Raw genomic sequence first — 26,302 nt, 5'->3', positions numbered from 1 at the left:
AACATTCCAACTTTAATGTATACTGGTGGAAGAAGACCTCTGGTGCCCCTTTGTGCATTATTTCTGGCACAAACGGGCACCTGAGCAGGACCACTGACATTCTGTAAGCTAATTTTAAAATAAGTACCAACTGATAACCAAACTGAGCAGATCTTGGTCTGCAGTTGTGTACAAGTAGATTCAGTCCCAGCTTGTAGAAAAAGTTTTTTTACAATTAATTAGCAATACATAATGAGCCAGAGATCGATAAAATCTACTTACCTTCTGTTCTTGAGTAACAAACTGGTAAAGCTTATCCACACTAACAACTCTGTAACATTAAATATAAAATACTGACATTATCACAGTGTACCGGCATTAAAAATTCTACCAGCTACCTACAAGCAGTCTAGTAAATAGTCTAGTAAATCAACAGTTTATAAAAATAATTTTAAATTCTAAATTTGTCAGTGTTTATTAGTAATCATTTACTAAATTATATTGGTTGAATGACTGCGCTGTTCTTAACCAATGAAATTCTGTAAATGATTACTGATGAACACTAACCAATACATAGTAAACCCAAGTTGAAAATTTCTTTTAGTCAAATTGGTGTGATTTTCTGATTTCATACAAAGTTTTATCAAATCAAGAAATCCTGTAGCCAAATTAAAGTTACAACATTTGCCAAATGGCTAAAATGGCTAATAGCAGAGTGAGCTCAGGTTAACATTGCTTAAAATCATTCAGAAGGTTACAGCTTTACCCTATGTTCATGGCCTACTTAAAATTTTGCAAAGAATTTTACCTGAAATTATCACAAGCTTCTTTAAATTTTATGGACTATTTTACCTGTCATTGTGTAGTTTCTTCATGTACGCACTAAAGTACTCATCTATTATCTGAAATATAGATTATAATCAATTAATTAAAACATACCTCACAACAGCACAATGTAATATAAACACCATCAACCACAGACACTTTGGGTGTGGAGCTCAAAAGGCCTTTAAAATCCAAATAAAATGTATATTTGTCAATCGCAGCACATGTACTTACCATATATATCAAAAAACTTAATGTAAGCCGTTTTGAAAAAAAAAAAAAAACAAAAAAACTTTCAAAGTCTATAATAATAATAGACTTGGAAATATAAATTTTTTCAAGACGGCTTATTTTAAGTTTTTTTTTTTTATATATATGATCAGTACATGTGCTGGGATTGACAAAATATGCATTTTATTTGGATTTGAAAGGCGTTTTGAGCTCCACACCCCAAGTGTCTGTGTCATCAACTACTGAATGATTTCATTATATTTAAATCTTTTGATTTAACAGACTCTAAATTCATAGGAAGAGAAGGCTCAAAGGAAAGATAAGACAAATAAGAGAAGGCTCAAAGGAAAGATAAGACAAATAAGAGAAGGCTCAAAGGAAAGATAAGACAAATAAGAGAAGGCTCAAAGGAAAGATAAGACAAATAAGAGAAGGCTCAAAAGAAAGATAAGACAAATAAGAGAAGGCTCAAAGGAAAGATAAGACAAAATAAGAGAGAAAGGGTTAACAAATTATTTGAAATAATAAACAAAACAAAAAAGAATGAATTGTAGGATGATGGACAGCTTATGTATCAATATAATATTATGATGTAACACAATTTAAATTTTTCATTGTTATGTTCCTTTCATTTTTGTCAATTTTCTTTGATAAAGTTATGTTGACGTATTTATCATTCCACCGATGTAAGCAGGAAAACCTTTAGGCCTATGTACTACATGATAATATACTGTTCAACCTCCGTTGGCTCGAACTACGATCTCTCGAATAAATTTGCACAGCCCTCTGAGTTCTAGCGAACAAAGTTTGACTGTATTTTTTTTCCCACATAATGTAATATGACTTGATGTATCTTAAGTAAAGAGCTGCATATATCATAAATAATGAGAATATGTAGTGGAAGATATACATTATCTATTATGTAAAAATCACATAATTTTTTATCAATTAAATAATCAATTTTATATCAAAATGTTTGCTGCCATTCAAAAAATGTTTCCAAACAATACAATATGTTAAGAAGAACTAAACTAGATGAAGCATATTTTTAATACAAGTATTGCAGTGAAGAAAAAGATCATTAAGTTATTTTTAGCCCTTTTTCTTTTTTATTAATGGATATAACAATAGTGTGTGCCTGGAGAGAGGGGTGGGTGGATTTATAAACTGTTTTATGGAATGTCATAGGTTAGTAATACATAAATTATTATTGGAGGGGAATATACTACAAATGAAGTACACTGCTGATAGGATGAGAAAATTCTGATAATGATAACAGATTGAATGAGATTGAACAAAATATGATAATTTTCGTAAGTCAAGAAAATTCTTTTTCTTATATAATCAAGAATTGACATTCAGGGTTTTCATTTATTATCTGAAGCAACAGATGTGCTTACCAAAAAAACAACCAATTTGGCCAAGGGTCAAGGGAGATATTTTAATCTACTGGCTAACAAAAAACCAATTTGAATAGATGATATAGACCGCCAATCTCTTAATAATGAAAACCCTGGATATTATGCATATTTTGCATATGATTTTGTATGTCATACTATTATACAAACATATACTTGTAATTTTATAAAGGAATGTACTATATGGTAGAAATCCCCTCCTATCTTTTAAGTACTAGACAAGTAATTGACAACAATTATCATCCTATTTTCAACAATTAACAAATTAGTGCATCTTTTTTCATGTAAAACACTTAATATATTTCCTTATATTTGTAAACATCAAACAGAAGTACAGTGTGAACTTAAATACCACAAGTTTTCCTCTTTTTTCAAGCAGTTAAAGTTTTTTTGTTTCATAATTATTTGAAGTAAAATTGAATTTGAGTCTTTAGATTGTAAAGTAACATTACTTGTTATATTTAACAATACTAAATGCTTTAGTTTTATTGTAAATTAAATCAAAATGTTATTTTTTTAAAACTGAAATTAACTTATAGACATGTATATCTACTTCAAAGGCAAGCTTATATATCGTGACAGTATATTGGTATAAGGGGAAATTGGTGTAGATGAATATAAAATAATTTGCTTCACATGGTTGTTCAGCTGAGATTTAACTGAGATTTGGAGCCATTCTGCCAGAGATATCAACAAAACACCTCATGTAACTTGTTTTATCATTAGATTCTGAGTGGTCATAACAAGTTGTATGTGACATCATATTTAATTAAGGTCACCCAAGCAGCACTTTATAAAGTCAAGATTCTGACTAGAAAATAGCTGAAACTAATTAATTTCTTCAAAACTAATCTGAATGGTATGGTCATAGAAATTTAACAAGTTAACAAGTTTGGTTTCCTCAATAGCCAAAATAAAGTTCACAAAATCTGACTATTTTCTTAAATGGTTGCAAAATTAATACTTTTATCTCTGACTAAAACAATACAAGGAACTGTAAGTTACAGCTGGGCAGCTCTGAATCTTTCTGTATCAAATATGGTAAATCCTATAAATTATGGCCACAATAAAATTGAACTACAACAAGTCTGCTATAAAACCTTAATTCTAACAAATCACTTTTAATTCAAGCACAATTTTATGATGGTAAAAGAAAATAAAACTTTTCAATTTGGATTTAGCTAGAATGAAGCCATATTTATTCTGACACAGGGAATTAACTGTCAGTTCAGATAACTTCTAATGTTTCCTCTAAATATGTCTAAGCACCTATTAAAATTTTTATATGCATCAGACACATTACTTTATAATAGTACATTACAACTGAATTTTAGATTTTATGGGTTTTTTTTATCCTTATTATTAAGAAAATAAAATATCCCTATTTCATATTATCCTTAATTATCCTTATTACAAGGCACTTTTTAAAGTGACATTTTGCCCATCCAAAGATATAATTATAATGAGTGAACAAGTGGCAGTCAAAAGACAAGTTTACATGTTTCCATAATTCCTTTTAGCTTCACAAATTTCCTTGTATGAAAGAACGATAAATCACTAACATGGCCCAAGAATATTTCTGAAAATATCCATTGGAATTGTTTCCCTTTTATAAGCTATATCAGTTAAATATGATAAATAACAAAGGAAAATCAATATCTTTAATGTTGACATTAAGGGGAGATAATTATTAAAAGGGATTTTGCCAATTAGTGGTGAAGGTGTCTGCCTCTAAATCCAAGGATCAAGGGTTCAATCCCCTCTGGGATCACTACCATGTTTCTTCATAATTACTACAACAGTACTAGTTAAATGCAGGAAGCAAAGTCAAAAGTGTTCCAAATAAGGTAATCACATTCAAACTTTTCTTCACCATTTAGCTTATCAAGTAATCAATGTTAAAACTATAATGACAACTTATCATTATTCTATTTTAAAAACGTCTAAGATTCAACTTTTCCAGTGTTAAAGGTCAAATCTTTTTGTTTAACACTTTGAAAATACATGTAAGTTCTAAATTGACCTTTAAATACATTATGTTTAAATAGCATACCATTATTTTAACAGAATTCAAGTTCAGAAACTTATTCCTTTTTGAAAATTCATTTAAAAAATCATGCTCATTATTAAAATAATAAAAACAAATCCCCAGAAAACATTCCAAGAAATAGGACTTGCGGGTAAAACAAATATCAGTTGAGTTAAAAGTTTTGAAGGAAATGTTGTCAAACACTGCATGCTTCATGGACTGTCATTCACGGAAGATGAAAAACAAGATAAAAACAGGGCAATTTTCATAAAAGAAATAGGTTTAAAATAAATCTCAAACATTCATTATAATTAAAAATAGAAACAGGTAAAGAAATGCATTTTCCATTGATAGATTTAAGATGACCATATGGCCATACTACTTGACTTTTATCAGTTGTTTTGTACACACCTACTTGTGTTGCCCAATATATTGTCTTAATCAGTTATGTATTAATAACAAGCTGGCAAAGCATATAGACCATTATTAATATCTACGATTTATTGATATTTGGTGAAAAATATCGATGATATACCGATATATCAATCATTACTTAATATACCGGTAATTACTTGTCTATAATTCACTTTCATACTTGATTAAATGTTTTCAGTAAAGACATGTTAAATATTGTGTTGTGTCGTGTTTATAAATGCCATTAGAATGATTTTTTTTACTCATCACTGTTATGAAATAATTATGTCCATAACATCAAATCAACAACATTTAAGTCCAGGGACTACTGCTTCTGTAGATGTTTGGGGTGAAATTTTATTATATGTAGTCATTTAATTAGTTAAAATTATGTATCATTTATTTTATAATTGATCAACAAAAATATCAACGACACATCGATTCTGTTTCATTAGATGACAGGGCATCTCTTAATGACAAGATACTTTGAGAAAAAATTTTACTTATAGATTGTTAACAACACAAGCATGTTTTGTCTTGAGGAGATGCTACACATATTAAACCTTGTTTTATTGAACTATCAATTTAAAGCTACAGGCAAGGTACCCATTGCCACACCATTACTTCCTTGTTACCATGGTAGCAACATTTGAAAGTTTTACCCATAACAGACTTTTGAAATTTAATTAAACATCATTGTGCTTATAATCATTTTATAATGTTTCTTGAGATTTTCTTTACATTATTGTCTATGAAGTCATTTCCACATAGAAAGTCAGAATTCTTTGACATATAAGCACTTTTAAAATTGGTACAGACTGAACAATAGAATATGGTATGTGCAGGCTATCAGACTCTTCTAGTATGCAGATTTGCAGGGTCTTTTTTTGCCGTCTTATCTCTTACAGTATTTACATCAATATCTATCTCTCTCACTGTACAGACAATTCAATTTAATCTACAAGTTGGAGCCCAACAATTTTGTCATCTACACATCGATCTGCTGTTTATATTTTATGACAAAAATACACCAGTAAATATTCAAAGCTGAAGCGTTACGTTAAAACTTTCTAGCTTACTAAACTATATTTAACTATTATATTAAGCCTACTTGATATTGAATAGATACAATGGCAGTAATAATGTTTTTTATGAAACACTTAAAAAAAAATTTTTTTTCTTATTTTTTTTTTTTCTGGTTGGGGGAGGGGGTGTGAGGCGGGGGGGGGGGGGGTGTTTGTCACACCAAGATAGTACAGAGTGATACAGAGACCTTCCAGCTTTACTGATGGAGGAAGACCTTAGGTACCCCTCCGTGCATTATTTCAGGCACAAGCCAGCACCCAAGTAGAACCATTAATGTTCCGTAAGCAAGAAGCACCTTTGTACAAATTTTCAATAAGCTTAATTAAATAAACATTAATAATATTTATTCTGGATTACAAATGATGAACAAATGTGAACCTAAGGAAAAACTGCCATGATGAAGGTGTTATTTTAAAACAATGACTCAGAGCTTAAAACATTAATTTGTATCTTGATTTTTATATTAACAGATGATTAATTTGATCACGTCTTTATGCATAACTTATAAAAGATATAACTTACTATAACCTATAGGGAATTTTCTATACATCCTTAGTGTTTGAAATTATTTTTTTTTCCAATTAAATTGCAGTATTTCAAATGAATCATAATAACACTTTTACTTTAGTAAATCGGCTAAATTTAATCAGTAAATTGGCAGTTTAATGAAAATAACTTCAAACAAGCATTTACTACATTAAATTGGTTGAATGGCTTTGCCGTTCTTGATTTTGTAAATGGTTACTTATAAACATTAACCTATACTTATTGTTATAATACAAAAATTTACAATTTTAAAATTCCAGAATAAGAACACACATGGCAATCTAATAACATGTAATAAGCGTAAACCTTTTCCAGATTATAATATCTGTGACAAATAAGCCGCATCATGACAAAACCAACATAGTGTGTTTGCGACCAGCATGGATCCAGAACAGCCTGCGCATCTGCGCATTCTGATCAGGATCCATGCTGTTCGCTTACCAACCCTATTACAAGTAGAGAAACGGATAGCGAACAGCATGGATCCTGATCAGACTGCGCGGATGCGCAGGCTGGTCTTGATACATGCTGGTTGCAAAAACACACTATGTTGGTTTTGTCATGACGCGGCTAAATTCATTTTAAATTAATCCCTCAGAAGCAATGAAACAACGATATTATATGAAAATTGCAGACTCAGTCTGAATACTAACGCTAAAACCCTTGATAATTTTGTATAATGGATTTTCCATGCTTTGAAATTTGAAACAGTCCATTTAAGGAAATTTGAAAACAAACAATTTAGATACTATCTGTGGATAGTCAGTTAAGACTGAAGGACATGCAGACAGGCCTGGCTAAAATGTTTTATAAATTAAATGATCGAGCCAGATTTGGTAATGAACAGACAAAGAAGGTATCATAACAAAACTTTACTCACTGCTTACAATGCTTTAAACACCAGTCACATACATTATCATTGTTTCAAAAATCTACTACATGTATAAAACAGGTTGAAACTGTCTCAATACATAAAAGATTTAATCATATAAAGGTTTATAGAATAATAAACTTGGATTGAATATAATTATGCTAACAAGTAGATGTTTTATTTTGACATTAAAAGTCTCTTCTGATAAAATATAATTTAAATACAACATACAGCAACTTAGACCAATTATTGACAGCACTGTATTTAACATAATTATAATCCAATTAAAATATAGTACATGGAACTACTTTTTTCAAAAGAGACTTTTAACATCAAAATGAATGTTATAAGGTAAATGAAGCAGTGGGTATTTATACATTACCGCCTGATGTAATCATGTATGAAAACAAACGACATATAATATAAATCAAATAACAATCTTAGCTCCCACATAGTAAAATATAAATAACAAGCAATTATCATAGTATTGCAAGCAATCCATAAGTCCCCTATCGGTAAGAGCCAAAGCAACATTTTGAAGGGCCGTTGGCCATTCACTAAATAGGTTCCTATTTTAAGTAAATTTGTTGAAAAAGTTCTTTAAAAGTGATCACAGGAAACAGTTTTTATGTACAGACAGACGGACTGAAGGACACTCTAAAGTTATTTTTTAAACATCCCTGTTATCAAAATATAACATTTTTAAAATCCTATCATGATTGAAGAAGTTGGAGTAAAAATTACCAATTTCTCAAAAAAAAGTTTAAGTTAAAAAGGGGCATAATTCTGGAAATAGTCTTGCTAGAGTATTGAACACTCATAAATGTTGAGTGACAATAAGAAACATTTATAATTATGAAGTTTGAATTAGATACATCAAGAACTAAAGAAGTTATTAAAAAAAACATTTTTTTTCATGAAAATTTAAAGTTCATGGGAGGTAATTCTGATATTTTTTGTGCTAGAGATGTAAACCTTGTCACATATGGTGTGGTTGATGACAAGAAACTTATATTTAATGTATGAAGAAAATACCTTAAGAAATAAAGAACTTATAGTGAAAAAGCATAAAAACTAGTATCAGAAATCTTGAAATTCAGTCTACTTGCGCCATAGCAACCACAATTTTCAACACAGGAAGTAAAGAAAATGATGTGCATAATTTCCATACTGCCATCTACCCATATGTCAAGTTTCATAAACATATTTTCAGTACTTTTTGTGTTATCACTGGATCCAGGTTATGTGTAAAATTTGCCATATTTTCAGTCTATTTGTTGCCATAGCAACCAGAATTTTCAACATAAGAAGAAAAGAAAAAGACGTGCATAATCTCCATACTGCCATCTATCCATATATCAAGTTTCATAAAAATATTTTCAGTACTTTTTGCGTTATCGCGGGATCCAGGTTATGTGTAAAATTTGCCATATTTTCAGTGTATTTGTTGCCATAGCAACCAGAATTTTCAACATAGGAAGAAAAGAAAAAGACGTGCATAATCTCCATACTGCCATCTATCCATATATCAAGTTTCATTAAAATATTTTCAGTACTTTTTGCGTTATCGCGGGATCCAGTTTTGTGGACGGACGGACGAACGGACAGACGGACGGACTGACGGACGGAGGGTAAACCTAAAGTCCCCTCCGGTAAACCGGTAGGGGACTAAAAAAAAACAAATATCTGATTTATCAAACGCAGAAATTCATTTTCTGGCTTAACAGATAATCAGGTTCGGGGGAAATGAATCTGTCCAGAACAGAATGCAATTTAAATTTACCAATAAACAAGGTTTCATACTGTATAGGAAAATGTCAGTTCAAATTTAAAGGTCTTAAACCTTTTCAAAATCAAGTTCTGACTGGCATATTAAGGAATTAATGGAACACTTGTATTAGTATATAGTAAAAAACAAGTGATATGTGTATGCCAAAAAATGGCAACTTATGTTATTATCATATAACTAAAGTTGCCCCAACTGACCCCAAAATCAACAAGTTATCTACAGGTCATGAGTAACCCTTCTCACCGCATCTCCTTCAACCTCAGATTCTTAGGATCATATTTAGCTAAATATTTTTTCTATTTATTGATTGCACAAGGTCTGGTACACAAACCAACAAAAGCAATATATAACCCTTCTCCATTGATGGGTGTGTGACATATCTAGAAATAATTTACAAAAATGTTGTTGCAAAACCTCAATATACAACATTAAGACTATAAGTCATTAGTCTGACTAGTGCCTTTACTAAGAGGACTTCATGTCTCGACAATCACATCCTGGCAGATTTGTTACCAGTGACCTGTTCCACTTGAACAACACTATTTATAATCTCAGTAAGCAACAGATGACACCAGACATTTTTAGGGGTTTTTGACCAAGCTTTGCAGAGGTTACCTAACTTTTTGATTTGGTATTTGTTTATCAAATATCAGATATAAGTAATATTATAAAATCATATCTTGTCATAGAATTCTTTATTTGATCAATGGGAAAATAAACTCTGGTTTAAACTTAACTTTCCTTGTTGCATGAAAAAGCCTATATGAAGTCATTTACTGTTATACTTACATTAGGCACATGGATCAAGTAATGGTACAATTTAACAAACTCATCGAGAGTTATTTCCCCTTTTCTGGTTGTATCTACACTCTGAAAATATAAAGCAGCATTTGATTCCATATTGTGTCAAAGCATGCCAAAATAAAGACCATATGGTCAAAATATGGTCAAAATATAATTCATGAATACGGCTGCAGTCAATGGTAAGGGGCGAGAGATGTTGCACTTTTACATTATTTCTAATGAACAGACTCAATCAATCCAAATCTGTAAGTTTTATATAATATTGTTTCACTGTTTCCAAGGGATCACACCTAATGCGGACTTTTTTCTTCATATGACTAAACAAATTGTAATAACATTAAAAACATGTGATATCATATAACATAATGTTTATTATATCTATATACATGTTTATCTAATTTAAAGACATATAATTATTTAGTGACAAGGAAGGGCTACTTTTGTTGAAACATTTTCATAAAATACTTCAGTATAAACTCACATTGGCTACAATAAAAAGGGGGAACATAAAATGGCAACCAATGCCTTTCATACAGTAACTTGAATTATGTTTTTCTCAAGTACATCACAACGAATATTATGAACACTTCAACAGAATGTTTTGTTCAATATAAGTGGACTGTCATAAGATAATTACAGAAATAGTTATTATATTCAACTACTGGACAGTTAACAATACTTAACATAGTATTACACAGTAATGACATACTTGAAATTTCTCCCTCAATCTGTTAGTTGAGATTTTACAGTTGATTCTCGTTGTCCAAGATTTCACATTCTTCAGCGTCAACCGGTCAGCCTGTTCAGCACGCAACCTCTCTATCATCCTCATAAATTCCTTCGTCAGCCATCTGTAAACAAAAAGTCGAGAATCATTGCATTTTTTATACTGCACTTAAGTAACTAAACAAAGGCATTCACATGATCAGATATTAATGGCTTTATCTGAAAAAAATTCTGTTTCTGTTGAGATATATGATTCATATGGCCATGTCTAGAAGATCTGTCAGGAATAGTTGTTGGGTTAAGCACTCTCAACTTTTTTCAATACATACTAGTGAAAAAAGTTAAATTTCACAATAAATAATTCAAGAAAGGAACCTGAAATGTAGAGTAAGAAATTGCAGAAACATGAACCTCCTAAACAATAATACTTAAAACAACAGAAATATCCTGATAATAAAACAAGAAATGTGACTATATGACACTGATGCTACAACAATGATTTTGGTGTGTTTTGTTGTTTTTGGGATTCAAATCGCATCAACACAGTATCAATCATAATACGACTTTCCAGCTTTACTGGTGGAGAAAAACCTCTGGTGCCCCTCTGTACATTATTGCAGGCACACACAGGAACCCAGAGTAGAACCACTAATGTTCCGTAAGTTAGCTGGATAGCACTCTCACATATAGAATCCAACAACTTGCATGGCTGGAATCTACAATGATGAAAGGCAAATGGTAGTCAACTTGACCAAAGTGGCCTCAATGCCTGGGTAAGTTCACAATAGTTCTTCTTATTCTTCGCAAGTCAAGCTAATGAGAAATAAAAATTTATTTTGTGACAATGTAACAATTAATGCATCTTGAGTCTTTTGGCCAAATCTACACTGAATAAATAACCTCTTATTTTAGTATTCTGTAATGTTGACTTTGGTCATGGTTTAACCATTAGAAATTTAAAGTGGGGTTGTTGTTTTTTCTAAACTTTTTTTTTCACATGTTCAGCACATTCATGTAATATTTCAAACAGTTAGAAGATGACAGTTTCATAATACTATAATCATGTTAATGTCTTTGCATAAATTTATAATATATCATACATGTACCAGAATAAAATTTGAACAGTAAATCTTTTCATTTTACTGCCTTGTTTTAATTTTCAATTTAATTATCATATTAAAAAGATTAAGAAAATGGAATATGAAGATAATTCAGCTGACTAAAATTCAGAAAACATAAAAAAATTTAATCTAATGTATCTAATTAACAGAAAAAAATGCATTAACCGAAAGTGATAAGTCTTATAATGACACCTGTATCATCTAACGGCCAGGCCAGTTTGCACTTCCAAACAGTCTGTCACATGTCTTTTACTGTTGGCTTACTTCAAATTCTCATTTTAAATCCTTAAAACTGATTATGGGCAGTTCCAAAAATTTGAAGTTGCCAGCAGGAGAAGTCCATTCAAGAAATTTAGCCAGTTAAGATATGTCATTAAATAGACATAAACGAAACCTTATTATCGGAAAGAGATACATGTATAATATAAACAACAGATGATACAAAAATAATTCAGGGTTTTCATTTTTATGCGAGGCAACAGATGTGCCAACAAAAAACAACTGATATGACCAAGGGGTCAAGAGGGATATTTTAATCTACAGTTTGAAAATACATTCAACTGATTTTAAAAGCATTTCATCCGATGAAATGGATTGCCAATCTGATAATGATAAAAACCCTGTACAATATTCTTTAATGGTCTTATTTTGGATTTCACTGAGGACATTCCCTCAATATAAATTATCATGACCCAATTTATCTTTAAATTAAATACAAACACTTAAAGAAATCTAAAAGCATATTATGATAATAATAATTATTGTCTTGTGAAATGACTAAACAACCATAAAATAAATTTCCCAGCTATTTCTGAAAAAAGACCATCCTTTGTCAGGAGTCAATACATGTTATTTCTGTAAAAATAAATTCTGAACTTTTCACATATGACCTAAGGTTATATCTCTCTTTATTTATAAATATCTACCTAATTTTAAAGTAAACAGAAAAAAACAAGGAAGAGAATTTTCAAAACAAGATTTTTGTATTATTTTACAGGCATTAAATGTATTTTAATATACAGAGATAAATCTGTTAATCTCATTGGCTAGTTGTGAATAGTTTTATCATCAGTTTTTTGTTTGTTGTTTTTTTTTTGTTGTTTATTTTTTGTTGCTGTTGTTTTATGCTTGTATTTTTTAATATTGTTTAAAAATTAACAGTTAATTTTTAATTGAGGTTTTGTAAATGTTGACTGTATATAATTTATGTTACATTGTATGTATATGTTGTTATGTTACATTGTATGTATATGTTGTTATGTTACATTGTATGTATATGTTGTTATGTTACATTGTATGTATATGTTATGTTACATTGTATGTATATGCTGAGGCCCACATGTGCTAGCCTTATTAAATAAAGTTGTTGCTTGCTAAAAATGTTTGCTTACTTGCTTACTTAATACTAATCTGAGTTTAGAAAATCAATATTTAGTTAATAATGTTTGGTCTTTATGTATATAATATATATATATAAAAATTATATATATATAATATATATATATATATATATATATATATATATATATATATAGATATATATATATATATATATATTTCTTTTTTTATCGAGTTTTAATTATGTCTCAACACAGTGTAGGTCATATGGCAACATTCCAGCTTTACTTGTGGAGGAAGACCTCAGGTGCCACTCAGGTGCATTTTGCAGGCACAAGCGGGCACTTGAGTAGAACCACCTACCACATGACATTCTGTAAGCTTAGGCTGGATAGCTTTCACACATGAAATAATCCAGAGAGGCTTGTGTGGCTCGAACCTTCTATATATAGATCCACATTTTCATAAACAGAACTGAATTTAATACTGATAATCAGTGCATAGAGGTCACTTTACTTTTGTAACAGACTGTGTCTATAGCATGTTTATATGTACATGTTAATCTATTATGATATCACAGGACACAGTCTCAAGTAAAGATTACTTCCTGCCAGAACCATAACTATCAGTTTCTAAAGGAAATATTATACAGGATAAGACAAATGTTTTCCTTAAAAGCTTCTTGCGTGACCTGCATCTAGTGTCGTCTCCTCTATTTATTCAAGTAGACATAAGTTTTAGTAACATTTGTAAAATAATACAGCACATCAACTAACGAAACTTAAAACAATGAAACAAAACAAACATTTTTGTTTCATACATATTTCATTTCATACAACTTGTAAGCTTCATTTCTTAAATCTTAAAATTCTATGATAAAAATTGGCACAACTGAAAAAATAATGCTTTCAGAATAATGCACCTTGTCTTACAACTGCAGCTTGTCACAATAAGCAAGTCTTCGATGTTTCATGTCAACACCTTTTAAATTGTTTGAGTAAAGTACTTAATAACAAGAACGACAACGACTTTGCAGTGATCATGTGAAACAGACAAGTAATAAAAGTGATGCAAGTGTTTACGGCAATATATTTTCACAACAAAGAAATCAAACAGATATTCAAATTCTAAATAAATACTTCCTCAAAATGCCTAACCATATTTGACTTCTGCCAGGAACAATGACTTCTTTTGATTATAATAAATTACATTCTGTATCTGGAGAAAATCAAAGATGGAGATGTAGACATTTACTGACTCTGATTGTCTCACATTTAATCAAATGTTCAATCATTCTTTCCCCGAGTTAATCAATCACACCCACGTGACAATTTATTTGCTAACTTGATAGATCTAACAGTTCTGTTAGAAACCCTTGATTTTCTGCGAGATAATGGCAGCATTTACTTCAATCAATTAATCTGCTTGATTCATGTTACACTGCACGTGGCAACTGAGAGAACAAGCCAAACCTACTGCAACCCCTATTTTTACGACAATGTGTTTGAAAATAAAGCCTTATTCAGTTACGATTCTTTTTTTATACCCATCAGGGGTAAGTCGTTGTTTCTTGAGCAAGGAACTTTACACTCATTGCTCAGTACTGGTTGGTTTCAGGAACGGATTCGAAAGTGTGTCTATAAGCTTATAGCTTCCTACACAATCGAACTAAAATAAATTCTGTATAAACCAAAACTGCTTATGTTCATACTTTACAAATCATTTACTTTGGTGCAGGAGTAAAATCTATGCAGAAGACTTCCTGTCCTTCAATTACATCAGAGGACCTCACCTCTCATAAAGGTTCTCGGTTTATACAGAACTGATTTAGTTTGATTCTGAGAAACTCAAAGCTTAGACACACACTCGGATCCAAATCTTAAATGTTCTTGATTAGGCTTGGTAAAAAAAAAATTATTGTTGATTTACCAAGATTAGAATAAATGTTTAAGTGACAGTATGTACAATCATGTAATAATAAAGTTATAAACTATATATTAATATACGGTAAAATATAAAATATTTCTTAGATTTTTGTAACAAACTGTTAAGAGTGCAGTATCTTCACCATAACATGACATAAGTATCAAAAGTTCTCTTATTATAAATGATAAGAACCGTGTCATGACAAAACCAACATAGTGCGTTTGCGACCAGCATGGATCCAGACCAGCCTGCGCATCCCTGCAGTCTGATCAGGATTCATGCTGTTCGCTATCAGTTTATTAACTTGTAAAAGGGTTGGTAAGCGAACAGCATGGATCCTGATCAGACTGCTCGAATGCGCAGGCTGGTCTGGATCCATGCTGGTCGCAAATGCACTATGTTGGTTTTGTCGTGATCTGATGCCGCTCTTTTATAAATGCTCTCTTTGTACTTATTAGGTGACCTTCAATAGTATATTCACAATGTTTTGCTCAGTGAGGGGGTTTTTCATTTTCACCCATCCATTGTATTTATGTTAACAGCACTCCCTAAATAAATACAATGTGATATCTCTGAATATAATTATGTTTAAAGAAAATTAAAATGTTTATGTTTTACTTTTAAATTCTATGTAGGAAATAAAATAATTCAAGTTTTACAAACAATGTAAATTGCTGAATTTACGATAGAACTTATTGTAACTTTATCATCAAATCGGCCTTGTTGACAATCCAATCCTGTGAATTCCTACTGTTTAATCAGACCTAATTCATAAAAACAGTCTCAGCACTATAGCAAACATCAATTTAACAATCCTTCGGGCCCGATAAAAATGATTCCAAACAACATTTTCTAAGAGCGGAATCCCATTAAAGTAATTTAAACAGCAGTAATTATATCTGGCGTATTTAATCGGTCAAGTAAAACAATGAAATCTAGTCAGAAATATTACTGTCTGAAACATTTTCAAATCAATATCACTCTAAAGATAAGCAGAATGGTGTTGATGTAATACGACGAAAATCTTTTACGATAAAAAAATTCTTCCAGAGCTTTAACTTTAATACACTAGTCGAATAACTTTAAGCGATAGGAGGGCCTGTAGTCTTAGCGCAAATCAATTAGATTTCATGACAATTATGGACATTTTATTCCTGAATGAAATTGGAACAACTGGTAATAACTAGGAACAAAAATTCTATATACAAAGTACCAAGCAGTTTATCCAGAAAGAGATTTAATTCATATAATTTTAGGTTAAGGCAGGTTATTTTCAAAAGTACTTGCCCAACAGGGCAACTACCTGTTACAAAAAGGTCAATGGGCAAGTATGGACAAATGAAATTGCCAGAATCCATTGACTGTACTGCTGTCCCTTTATTTCCAAACTTCACAGATGAGGTGTTAACAATTATTTTACTAACTTGTACACTAGACTTTTAACTATGTTCAGTCAACCTATTTTTATATGTTCAGTCAGCCTATTTTTATATAACAGAACTACTGCATGAATTTCATTTGACATAATGGTTTGAATTCTACATGCACCATAAAATGATATTACAAGGACTATAGAACTAACATCACTTGTATATAGTACTATCATTTCTTCAAGGTAAGGTGATGACACACTTGCACTGGAACCATACGATCCCACATGATCACAGAGTGATACTGATACTGTGACTTAAATAATAGCACTTTAAGTAACACACATCCCAAGGTCATATTATCAATGGCATGGTAACAATACGACATTATGGATATCATAAATATCTGGGTCAAACATGCCATTTTCGGTTAGATTAAAACACAACGCAAAACTGGTACGAACGAAGCTGTACATTTACAAAATACATTTCCGAGACAAGGATAAAAACAGACATTTTAATCACGAAGAAGACCAAAAAGTCTTATACTAATATCCATAAGCCATAACAAGAAGCCATTTCAATACTGGTAATAGCATATCTAATTTAGAAATTCTCCTCTTATATGTAATATACAAAAGTATTATGGGATACACTTCTAAATAATATGAAGATCGAATTATAAGACCTAACAGTGTATCAGTACTAGACATACATAATGTACATTTTAATGAAAAGTTCATATAAAGAGGACACAATGTAACTTTCTTTCAGATAAAATGGCAAAAAATGTTATATTTCTAGTCATAAATAATATTGCTTCTCTCATTCTAGTTGATTTATTTGTTTTTATTTTTGTCATTCATAAATAAGTGCCGAGACTTTGCTGTATGTTTATATCCTTTTTTTATTAAAGTAGCATGCCTCCAGATAAAATTTATGCTTATTTTCATGAAAATTTTGAAAATTTATTTACAAGTTAAGTGTACATAGAAAGTAGCATACACATTGCAAAAGGCACTTTTAATTTAGTATGTTAATTACCAAAAAGAGGTAAAAATATGCAAAAATAGCCCTCATTGCTTTTAGTCAGGCAGTAGAAATATGGTGATAAATCAAAATAAATACGGCATATTGTATACATAACATGTAAATTATTGCTAAAATCTTTAATCTTTTTAGTATTATCTTAGAACATTTGCTTCATGTTTGATATTCTTGAAAGAAATTTGAGCCGCGTCATGACAAAACCAACATATTGGGTTTGCGACCAGCATGGATCCAGACCAGCCTGCGCATCTGCGCAGTCTGATCAGGATCCATGCTGTTCGCTTACAAACCCTATAACAAGTAGAGAAACTGATAGCGAACAGCATGGATCCTGATCAGACTGCGCAGATGCGCAGGCTGGTCTGGATCCATGCTGGTCGCATACCCATTATGTTGGTTTTGTCATAACATGACTCATTTGGCTCATCTAGAGGCATGCAGCTTTAAGTTCTAGTCCAAAAATCCAGGTGACAACCCATTAATTTTCATACTCTTGCATTCCGAATGTTAAACAGAATCAGTACTTTGAGAATTTCCAATCCTACGAGTATGGGGTAGATGTTTCTATACTTGCTTACCTTTCTACAAGACTGATATGTGAGACAGTGCGAGAATCTTCAATAAGTAGGTCCAATCCCTTATACCACTTGTCCCGTTCTTCCACTGAACTTGCTGTAAATATAGCAATATTTTGTCACAAATGCAATCAGAATGAAACAAAACAATTAATATCAAATAACAAAAACAAAATCTAGCAAAAAACTATAATAACAGTTGAATTTTAAACATGAAAATTACAATTAAAGTTAAACCCTAAAATACATGTATACTCTACACTGTGTAATATCAAAGAAAACAACTCAAATATTACAAATTATATCATAGTAAAACCTCAAATATCACACAATCAAATTAAATCAAAGTAAAACCTCAAATATCAAAATTAGAATCAGGAGTAGGGTCAGTTGGTCTGGAGCCAGACTGTACATATATAAAATAGTATCATATCAATTGCTCATGTGATTTAGCAGGGCTCATCCAGAAGGGCGATTCAGGCGAAAACTTCGCCGTGTATATTCCAATTTCGCTCTTCCGATTGATCAAAGAGAAGTCAACATCGCCGATAAAATCTTAATTCCCAAATAGTAATTACTTAGCGTTGTAAAGAGCAGAGATTGTATCCGCCCATATGACGACCGCTAATTATCATTATCCAATCAGAGCGTCGCTTTATACTACCCTTCTACCTGTAAGCGAAGCGATAGACCGCCTACTCTAAACAGTAAATAATGAGAGCATCGGCCCGAAACGGTATAATTGTGTGATAGTTTTGCGAGTTTAATACGGGATTTGGCGATAATTATAAATTGTTTTTTCCCCGATTATCTAAACACGTGCAATCTTCCCTAATTGATATACGCGATGCACTTCGATGGTGGGTTTTTAACCCGAGTAAAGGCGATGTGCAATGGATTTTTCACGGCTATCACAAAACTGTTAGTCATTTAAAAATAATCAATTTCATTAATGATCAGCGACCAGATTAAAAACTTAATCATAGTTTTGAATGATTTCAGTCTGTTAACATCAATTTTTACTGTAAAATTGTTATGTCGCTCACGTCATGGCTACAAGGCGAAATGCCGAAACCGAGCAGTAAGAAAGTTACTGATTCTGATAGTTACACCTAAGAAAGCCAATTCGCAAAAATCTAAGATTATCTTGCGATTGGTATGTTGTAGACAGTAGGGGTGTTTGGCATTATTCTCTTTGTAGAAATGCCAAATTTGACACAGTTTACGCACGTGGGCAAACTACATATCGGTCGTATATCATGTAACGTGTATATAACAACAACATTTGTCTGGAAAGAAGTGTTCTTATTGTTTCAAAATAAATTCGTAAATATGACGCTCAGATTAAGATTTATCAATATTGTAAATTTTAAAAAGCATTATTTATAAAGATATTACCGAATTTAACATTTCATGAAAATAAAGGGAGGTAATTAGAAATTAATTTTCTACAATTTCTCAGTCAAATTTTTCAATAAGAAATGAATGTATGTAATTTTAGTGATCAAATATAATGTACACAAATGTTTGCAGTACATATTTTACATATTCTTTGATGTTTGAAAATTGTTTTATAAGCATAATTATATGCATATAAATGTGACATTACAACATTCAGGAATTTGAGAGAAATTTCTGTTACCAGAACAGAATAGAACAGATATTATTAATCAATATCCAATGTGACTTCATCTTCTTTTAAAGGTGAAGAAAGTAAAGTAAAAAATATGAAATTGATTTTATCATCATATCTCATGAAAATATATAAACACATATTTAGAGAAAGCTTATAAATAGCTGATCAATAGATATCAAAAATAATTTTTTATATTCATATTTGCAGCTCAAAAACATTTAGATGCCATTGCCTGATCTACTACTAAATAATTAATCTACTTTTAATTAATACTACTATTAATTAATCTTCTATTAATTAATAAACTGGAGAAATATTATAAGTGATGTTAATTGTGTTTATATTATAATTAAAGGATGTATAGCCATGCATGTTAATGCATACACATTGGGTTGTTTCCCTTCTCCCTAATTTTCGCGAGGTCGTCACTTCTCCCTAAAATTTCCCCCCAGGATGAGCCCTGTTTAGGACAGGACTCCATGGACCAAAATTTTGATTTTTACATTTTCCTTTGCAATGGTCCTTTCAAATTATCAAATAAAAATGTGTCCATCGTTTCTTGAAATATTTGCAAAAATCTGGTTCGCTTAAAGGGTATAAAGCTATATTTTAAGAAATATTTTTATTACATTTATCAACAGTAAAATTATATTGGTTCCATAATCTTATGGTCAATTGAAAGACTTTTGACAAAGAATGCCTCTATTATTTAGCACAAATGAATATTGTGACTGTCCATAAAAAAATAAAATGTTCTGGAACAAAATACTATTCTGCCATTTTAAGCAGAGTAAAGCAATGATCTTGTGCATCTGCCATTCCCATTTTAGGATTTATTTCATACAAGAATTTTAGAAGTATTCTTTTTTAAAATTCAAACAATAATTTTTGCAGCAGATATATAGATTTATATGCTTCTATAACAACAAGAGCATCACAGTCATGCGGTGCCATACTTGCCTATTTAGGGCAACAGCTACATAATGTTACACTCAAGAGTGTTATGGCTGTAACATTATAAAATAACACAGTATAGGTCATTTGGTGACATTCAAGATTTACTGGTGGAGGAAGACCTCAGGTGCCCTTCCGTGCATTATTTCAGGCACAAACGGGCACCTGAGTAGAACCACAAACATTCCGTAAGCTAGCTGGATAGCTTCCTCACATGAAAAAAATCCAAAGTCCCTGTAGGGATTCGAACCCACAGAGTTGAGGGGCAAGTGGTTTGAAGTCAACGACCTTAACCACTCGGCCACAGACTCCCCTATTTGTGTATGTTAAATAACAGAGACATTCTACGTTACAACTCTTCTGTAAATTTACCATGAGATTATGGAACCAATATTATTATACTGTTTATAATATAAATTTTATTAAAATATTTTATAAAATAGACCTTTATACATGTACCCTTTAAAACCTATAAATTACTATAATATAACTTTTCCAGCTTCCTGTTTTAGAGATGTCAAGATGACAATTTCAATTAAGTCAGTCAACAAGTTGGTCAGATTGAACTTATCTAGATAAGCAGGCTTTATGTTTGGGGCAAAGGCTAAATCACTTCCCATTTCAGTAGGGCCAATGTTCAATGAGTCAAAATGTCTGGGTTTTTTTTAAAGTTTTGAATGTAAAATGCAAACTAAAAATAGCCTGTGTTTTTGAAAAAATCAAACTTAAAGTATAATAAACTACGAGTTCAAAGTATAAAAGATAAACTACCTCTTAGCAAAAATCATTTTTAGCCTTATCTATCTAATATATTTTTTTTATCTTATCAGGGAATTTTAGAAGAGACCTGGATAAAAATGATTTTTTAATCTAATGCAAACAAATCAAGTAGGAATGGGTTATAGGTATAAGCTTTTTATCAGACATTACATTGCTCATAAATTGATTTTAACAAAATTCCAAATCAATTCTTTTTCAAGTTTACATACTTCTTGTATGTTGACAGGATATTGAGAGATATATTACCAGCTTTTACCACCCGGTATTTCATTTTTTTCGACCCACTACTTATGTTTAATGTTATGTACAATTTTATCTCAAACTTGTATGCTTTTACATGCATGGATCTATACAGTAGATATATTTCTAGCTTTACTTTCATAAAAGTATGCTTATAGATTCTTTATACAATCTTTTAATCAGCAAAATGTCCACTTCACACTTGGAGTCCACATTTTACTTTGACATGAGAATCTTTATTCTTACAACAAATAATTCATCTGACCAAAACTTTATCAATAGCAGACCAAATTATAAAGCAGTGCTATTGCATAAATAAATACATTGTATATAAACAAAACTTATCTTATTTTGCAACTAATAACCTTTTAGTTCAAACCCTGACCTAAGACAAAACTTTGACCTTGACCTTAGAGACAAAACTGTGACCTTGACCTTAGAGAGACCTGACACCAGAGAAGCTTAAACAGCATAAAAATGCTTTATTATGACAGAAGAGCTTATCAAATATATGTTACTGTGGAAATACCCCACAAAAAATGAATTTGAATTATGATCGCATGAAAATCAACCTTGAAACAAATTAAATGGTGACTGAATGACCATAATTATGCCCATACAAGGACACTAATGCTTGATACTTATATGCAGAGCTTATAAATCTGGGCTTGTCTATAAGACGAGTCTGAATCTATAACAAATGTTGCCACAGAGATTTAAGTAAGTCCATTAAGATCAAATAACGCCATTATATACTTTATCCCTATACTTAAAGAAACAAGATTTACATTTTGTGTAGGAGTAGATACATTTTAATGTCAGTTCTAATGATTAGCTTGGTGTGAAAATACTGTAAATGAGGTGGGGTATTTTTCTTAGAAAAAAAAACCCCACATAATTTTATACCTTGCCTAAGATTTCAGGAAATTGATTTCAAATGACAAAAGTCTAGATACATATATATGATAAACAAATTATGCAAATTGGTTTTTCTTAGAAAGAGAGAATGTATCCTTGCATGCAAACATAACTCAGAATCTATCTGTATTCAAATAAGATTTTGTGGAATAATGTGCCACGAGACAATATAAGTTAATGGACACACAATGTAGCTCTTTGTCAAACAACAGTTTTTTGTTTTTTGTCTACAAGACTTTGTATAATAATGTTCATTTCTCAATTTTCCATTAAGTTCCTTTTTCTTAAGGTCATAAGCAATTTTGAAAAAGGTCAGTTTTACATGTATATATCAAAAACTGAATTTTGTTAGCATTGAGATTCTCAATCTGTAATACTTATAGTGCTAAAGGTACTTCCCTTTCTAATATTTATTACCAAAATCTTATGTGCTTTTAAATAAGTTTTTACCATGACTTTGTTACTTGTGTGGACTTATTAATAATGATTAAGATGGTATGAATCTGTACATGAAATTAACCTTTAAACTTTCTTTCAAACATACAAATCTATACATGTATAGAAAATAATGAAGTAAAACATTCCTTAATATTCAAAAAAAATATAGAGGAAAGTGGCAATATAATACTACCGAGCAACACTTACCAACAACTGAGAGAGAATGCAGTTTGAAAGTATTTCCATAATAAACAACGAAACAAAGTCTCTGGTCCACTCTGCGAGCTTCGTCTTGCCATTTGTCAAAATCTTTCGAGCTTTTGCCTTTCCGAACCTCCTTTATGTCTCGAAAACATACTGAAATCGAAAACATAATGATAAACAATAGAATCATTTACAATACAGATTTCTAGATTAAGTTAACTAACATTCCTGTGATGTGTGAAGTTTACCGCAGTCTGTTCATTATTTTTTTTACAAAAACGCATTCCATCATAAAATTGCAAATCAAGTAGTATATTCTTCTATTAATGTATGAAAAAGTACAAAGACAAAACAGCTGGTGTGGTGAAAGTGGGGCAGTTTCCTCTTTCTGAGAAAAAATCTTCAAAAATGTATTCTATCTTGGAGTACAATTTTATGATGGACTGCATTTTAGTTTAAAAATGTATCAAATAATTGCATGTAAATGATAAGCACCAAAGAAAGAGGTTATGCATACACAAAATCCTAGTCCTGAGCTTCAAAAACAAAATTCTAAATGTGGTTCAATTTATGGACATCAAAATTTGACCTTGACTGCCAAGGTCAATCATATTTCCAGAGTGACCCTGAAGCTCTTCTTAAGCCCAGGCATAAAATTCTTATAGAATGGCTAGGCTCCAATTTCAGCACAGTGAGACATGACTATTATTCGACCAGGCATACACAGGGCTCTCTCTCTGTTTTGGGGGAACATCACATACATGTGTCTGTCGATCAGGTCATGTAAGTAGGGGAATTTTCATGTCACTTTCCCTTGCAAGGAAAATTTTAGACAATTCTTTTCAAAGGATATTCAACTTCTGACATTCTGATATTGCTAAGGGTCTCATGTTTTTGGCAGTTATATGTAGGAAAAGTTTTAAAATATTTTCATGGGATTTTTTTTAAGTAGGGAAAAATATAAATGTTTCTAATCATTTGTAAATTGACAGCCTTATGATACATGTAGCCAGCATTTATTGCCATAAATGGTAATTTAATGATTTATAAATATTAGCCTCCACCGAAGGGGTAACATTTTCTTAAAAGGTACACTGTCCAACCAGTATACCAGTAAACCAGGGTCGAAGCCTTCTGCAGTATATACTGCTGTACATACATGGAAAACTGGTACTTTAGCTCCAATACAAGTCAATTACAGATCTTATCATTTTTACATGATTGAGCACTGAAAATGCACAAAATGAAACTATTTTTTGTGTTTACATGCTTATAAGGTCTACCATTTTCTCGCACTATAGAAAATAAACGTACCTAAATGAAATGTGACTTAGGGCTTTATAAAGATTTGGTAAAAATAACCATCTAATGGGCTTACAGTCTATGCCTTATTGACCTAACGATTATGCGCATTAATGTCTACAAAGATTCATGACAAAGTCACAGGGGCGTACATGTCCTTCTTAGCAATGCTGGTGTTGCCGCAAATCACTTTGCTTCATAACTGAGAGTAAATTTTCACATACATGTAGTTTTTTTTATCTAACCTATGCACAGATGCAGTTTTTTTTTTATCTAACCTATGCACAGATGCATTTAAGCTTTGTTGAATTCAAATAAAATTATCTTCATTTATTTTTTTCATAGACTGAGGGCATGACCTATTCCAGGTAGTGCTGATTGTTCATCATCTAAACCGTAAGAAACTAGTGTGGCACCGTGCCTTGTCTAAGCTTCCATAAAAATATGGCAATGTTCCCGTTTAAAAGTAAAAAATTTGAAATGAAGTGACTCTTTTGAAGTATTTTGCCTGAAAACATGTTGGTGTGATAGAAACACTGAAAATCTGCAGTATATCGTGGTTAATGTGGTTTTTTTTGTTGTACCCATGTTACTATGAGCTTCACAAAAGTTTCTGATAAATAAAAATGATTATACGTCCATCTACACATTTATGAATAAAGTTATTCAGTAAAACAAGCAAACTGCAGATGCCAATTTCAATCGTAATACCTGTCAAACAAAAACCAGATATCAACCTCATGGTTATGTATAAAACTTCCCGAATGAGTACAGTATGATAAATCAATTAACGCATACCCCTTTGGTAACAACAACAGCATTCGACAAATAAATACAAACATTCTGTTAAGTTTTATACTTAATCTGTAACCGAGTGCATTAGAATTTGAATAAAATAAGTAACAGACTATAGAGAAGATTATAGTTTTAGAAAACAATTTATTAAAAGTATGAAAAGTATTATAAACAGTATATCACTATAAGTAATTGAATAAAGCTGATCACACCGATATAAACCAGTAAATAATAATTTTGAGTAATGTATTTTTGATTTTTAACTATTTTTGCCTGTCAAAGTGCAAGGCAAGAACATTTTGTGAAGGGTGAGTGACCCTAGAAAAATTCTTTTAGGCCTGTAAATCTATGTATACTAAATTTGGCATGCTCATACCACATTTTTTTCAGGACGTTAATATACATCTTACTTATAAAATGCAGAAAAAATCTATATACTTTAATGTTAACAAGAGTACACATTAACTATATATGCTGTTAAATATAGTTAAAATTTTATACTTACTTGATCCTTCTGGTCGGACTCCCTGTGCCTTGATCCAAACAAGCTGACTAGTGGTTGGTTTGATCTCTAATGTTCTTCTTTCTGGTTTAGTCTTTAAGAAATATATTGTAACAACCTTCCCAGTCTCTAGATCTCCTAATAAATGCATGGTACCAGTATCTGGTAGTCCATTGTAGATGGGGGCCGCCATCTTGAATTCTATCGCGAATCGTCTTCCTGGTTAGAAACTGTGAAAAACTTACATGTTTACTACAGTGTAACAGGTTCTCACACTATCTGCTAAGATATTTTAATTCCTGCATATGCCACTTGAAATATATTACATTCCAGGACACTAATTAGCGGTTAATTACATCAAATTATAACATTCTTCCGGGGTCAACATGCAAATTCATTTCATCAAGGGACTTAACTCTTGAATCCAATTAGGCG

The 26,302-nt window shown here is 31.3% G+C and overlaps 1 protein-coding gene across 1 annotated transcript; it reads right to left on the bottom strand.

Moving 5' to 3' along the window:
• Positions 1-261: 261 nt before the first annotated feature.
• On the bottom strand, positions 262-26,302 carry LOC132719926 (1-phosphatidylinositol 4,5-bisphosphate phosphodiesterase gamma-1-like; the record flags this gene model as incomplete). The annotated part of the gene is given in 7 exon segments (XM_060703883.1): positions 262-310; positions 832-881; positions 9,978-10,058; positions 10,702-10,843; positions 18,102-18,195; positions 23,272-23,421; positions 25,871-26,302. Coding segments are annotated over 7 exon segments (756 nt in total), but the record flags the coding sequence as incomplete, so codon positions are not given.

The sequence above is a fragment of the Ruditapes philippinarum genome, unplaced genomic scaffold (genome assembly GCF_026571515.1).
Source record: "Ruditapes philippinarum isolate M1 unplaced genomic scaffold, ASM2657151v2 ctg8033_1_1_1_1, whole genome shotgun sequence".
In the NCBI taxonomy this organism is placed as follows: domain Eukaryota; kingdom Metazoa; phylum Mollusca; class Bivalvia; order Venerida; family Veneridae; genus Ruditapes; species Ruditapes philippinarum.
Note: the sequence above shows the minus strand (reverse complement) of the source record. Positions and strands in the feature narration are given on the sequence as shown.